Consider the following 2,160-nt stretch of genomic DNA (forward strand, 5'->3'; position numbering starts at 1 on the left):
CCCAAGTTTCTAGTTTCGAGAAATGTGTAGCCAATAAACTTGCAGTTATTTCATAAAAGCTGCAAGGTGATTGGCTACACATTTTACGAAACTAGAACTTGGACCAAGTTCTAGCATCGTGGACACAGACCTTAAGACAAGTATATTCTTTCATTCTAGCTTACTGCACTAGCACACCAGTGCAGCAACAGAAAACAAGCCTTATGTAACGTATACTTGGCTGTGTATTGATAAAGGTGTGCGTTTCTTTTTCAGGTTCCAGAAAGCCTGTGTGAAGTATGGAGTACCCGACGTCGATCTCTTCCAAGCTGTCGACCTGATTGAACGTAAAAATATCGCTCAAGTGACAAACACCATCTTCGCGATCGGACGAACGGTAGTTGATTAACGACAGCTTTGTTATTTTGTTATTTTTATATTAAACTAATATTTCACCGCATTTAGAAAATCTACAGATTTTAAGAAGAACTTCCTAGATAATAAATACGTCATACACAATAGAAGAAAGTCCCCTATTATGAGATAAGATCCTAATATGAGATAGCGGAGTTTCTGCTAAATTAATAGGCATCATCTGTTGGCTCCATTATGAATTTATTGCCCTTGGAGTGAGATCTGTTTAGTGGAAAATTGATTGTTAGATCGTGTATTCGTTGCGATATTTTTGTCATTGAATTTGGGACGTTAAAAACCTGCTATTTCATATTAGAATCCTATCGCATAATAGAGGACTTTCCTCTATCTATATGATAAATTTTCAGAATCCCGCTTTACAGATCTGAAGTAAATAACACCTGTGAATTAAGCATATACTTTAACATTGTATCACTTTAACTGTACTGTGGAAAACTATATTCTTTATGCCAGGGTTGGGAAAGTTACTTTATAAAAATAACTAGTTACAGTTACAGTTTTTTCACTAACAATGTAACTAGTTACAGTTACAAGTTACCAATTCTGAAAAGTAACGCGTTACAGTTACAGTTACTCGAAAAGTAACGAATCGTTACTTTGCAGTTATTCCCTTGCAATAGAAATAAAAATATCGAATCTGCATCTGAACTGTAAAGCGGCGATAAAGGCGTTTATGCGCAAATGCAAGGCCTAATGCGATCTGTGGAGGTTGAAAAAATATATAAAGTAACTGTTAAATTAGTTACTAGTTATCGAAAAAATGTAACTGAGTTAAGTTACAGTTACAGATGTAGAGAAAGTAACGAAGTTAAGTTAGAGTTACCAAAAAGAAGTAACTGTAACTGTAACTTCGTTACAAGTAACGAGTTACTTCCGAACCCTGCTTTATGCTCATTTGCAGACATATAAGCATCCGGAGTGGCGTGGTCCCTGGCTGGGTCCGAGACCATCAGAGGAGAACAAGAGGGCCTTCACCGAGGAGCAGTTGAGGGCTGGCGAGGGACTCATCGGCCTGCAAGCCGGTACCAACAAGGGAGCTACGCAATCCGGACAGAACTTCGGGGCTTCGAGAAAGATACTTCTTGGAAAATAATTCATAGAACTCACACTTTTTTTTATCGCCGTTAGAAATATTCTGTTTGCGCAACCCTAACAAAACCTTACCTCACCTTTTAAGTGAATATCCGCATCGTAACGTAAAATTATTAGAAATATTGAACTGTACCATTCAGTGCTTTCGCAAAAAGAACAAATCAAACTTGCTAATTCCTTGACGATTAGAAGCCGTCAATATATCTGAACGTCGACGCATAAATGTTAGACGCGCTGATTATCCCGTGTCCATTAGCGCGTTTCACTTCTAACGCGAGTGTATCCAACAAAATGTATTTTATGAAGTAATCAATATACATACAGTGCACCGAGAAAGGAATTATTGCTCCCGTTTCATCTCGGCGCACCGCGAGCAGAGAGATCCCGAGCTGTCCCGAGCCGAACTATTGCTCTCCCGCCGCGAAATTCCTAGAGCGAGTCTTGTCGCTCTTGCTAGTTTCCTGGCAGCTCGCTCGGCTTCCGACAATCGTCTTCGGCCGCGTGTTCCGTGTCGGTGCCGCGCGCACGCACGCGGAGACGCACGTGCGCGTCTCCGGTCCGCGCGCGCGTACAATAGCGCGTCGCGTCACGTCGCGTCGGCCCCGCACACGCCCGAATGATCGCCTCGTGCCCGCGTACGTGCGTGCCGACGTG

General features: G+C 41.9%; 1 protein-coding gene across 1 annotated transcript in view; it reads left to right on the top strand.

Annotated features, from left to right (window-relative positions):
• The window catches only part of LOC105561018 (muscle-specific protein 20-like), a 42,976-nt gene extending 41,134 nt beyond the window's left edge, over positions 1 to 1,842 (top strand). The window contains exons 4-5 of the mRNA XM_012010632.1: positions 256 to 376; positions 1,316 to 1,842. Coding sequence (XP_011866022.1) covers positions 256 to 376; positions 1,316 to 1,507 — 313 coding nt within the window. The 3' untranslated portion in view covers positions 1,508 to 1,842. The remainder of the gene's footprint in view (positions 1 to 255; positions 377 to 1,315) is intronic.
• Positions 1,843 to 2,160: the final 318 nt, after the last annotated feature.

This window comes from Vollenhovia emeryi, unplaced genomic scaffold, assembly GCF_000949405.1.
Source record: "Vollenhovia emeryi isolate VEMERY1.0 unplaced genomic scaffold, V.emery_V1.0 DF939214.1, whole genome shotgun sequence".
Classification (NCBI taxonomy): Eukaryota; Metazoa; Arthropoda; class Insecta; order Hymenoptera; family Formicidae; genus Vollenhovia; species Vollenhovia emeryi.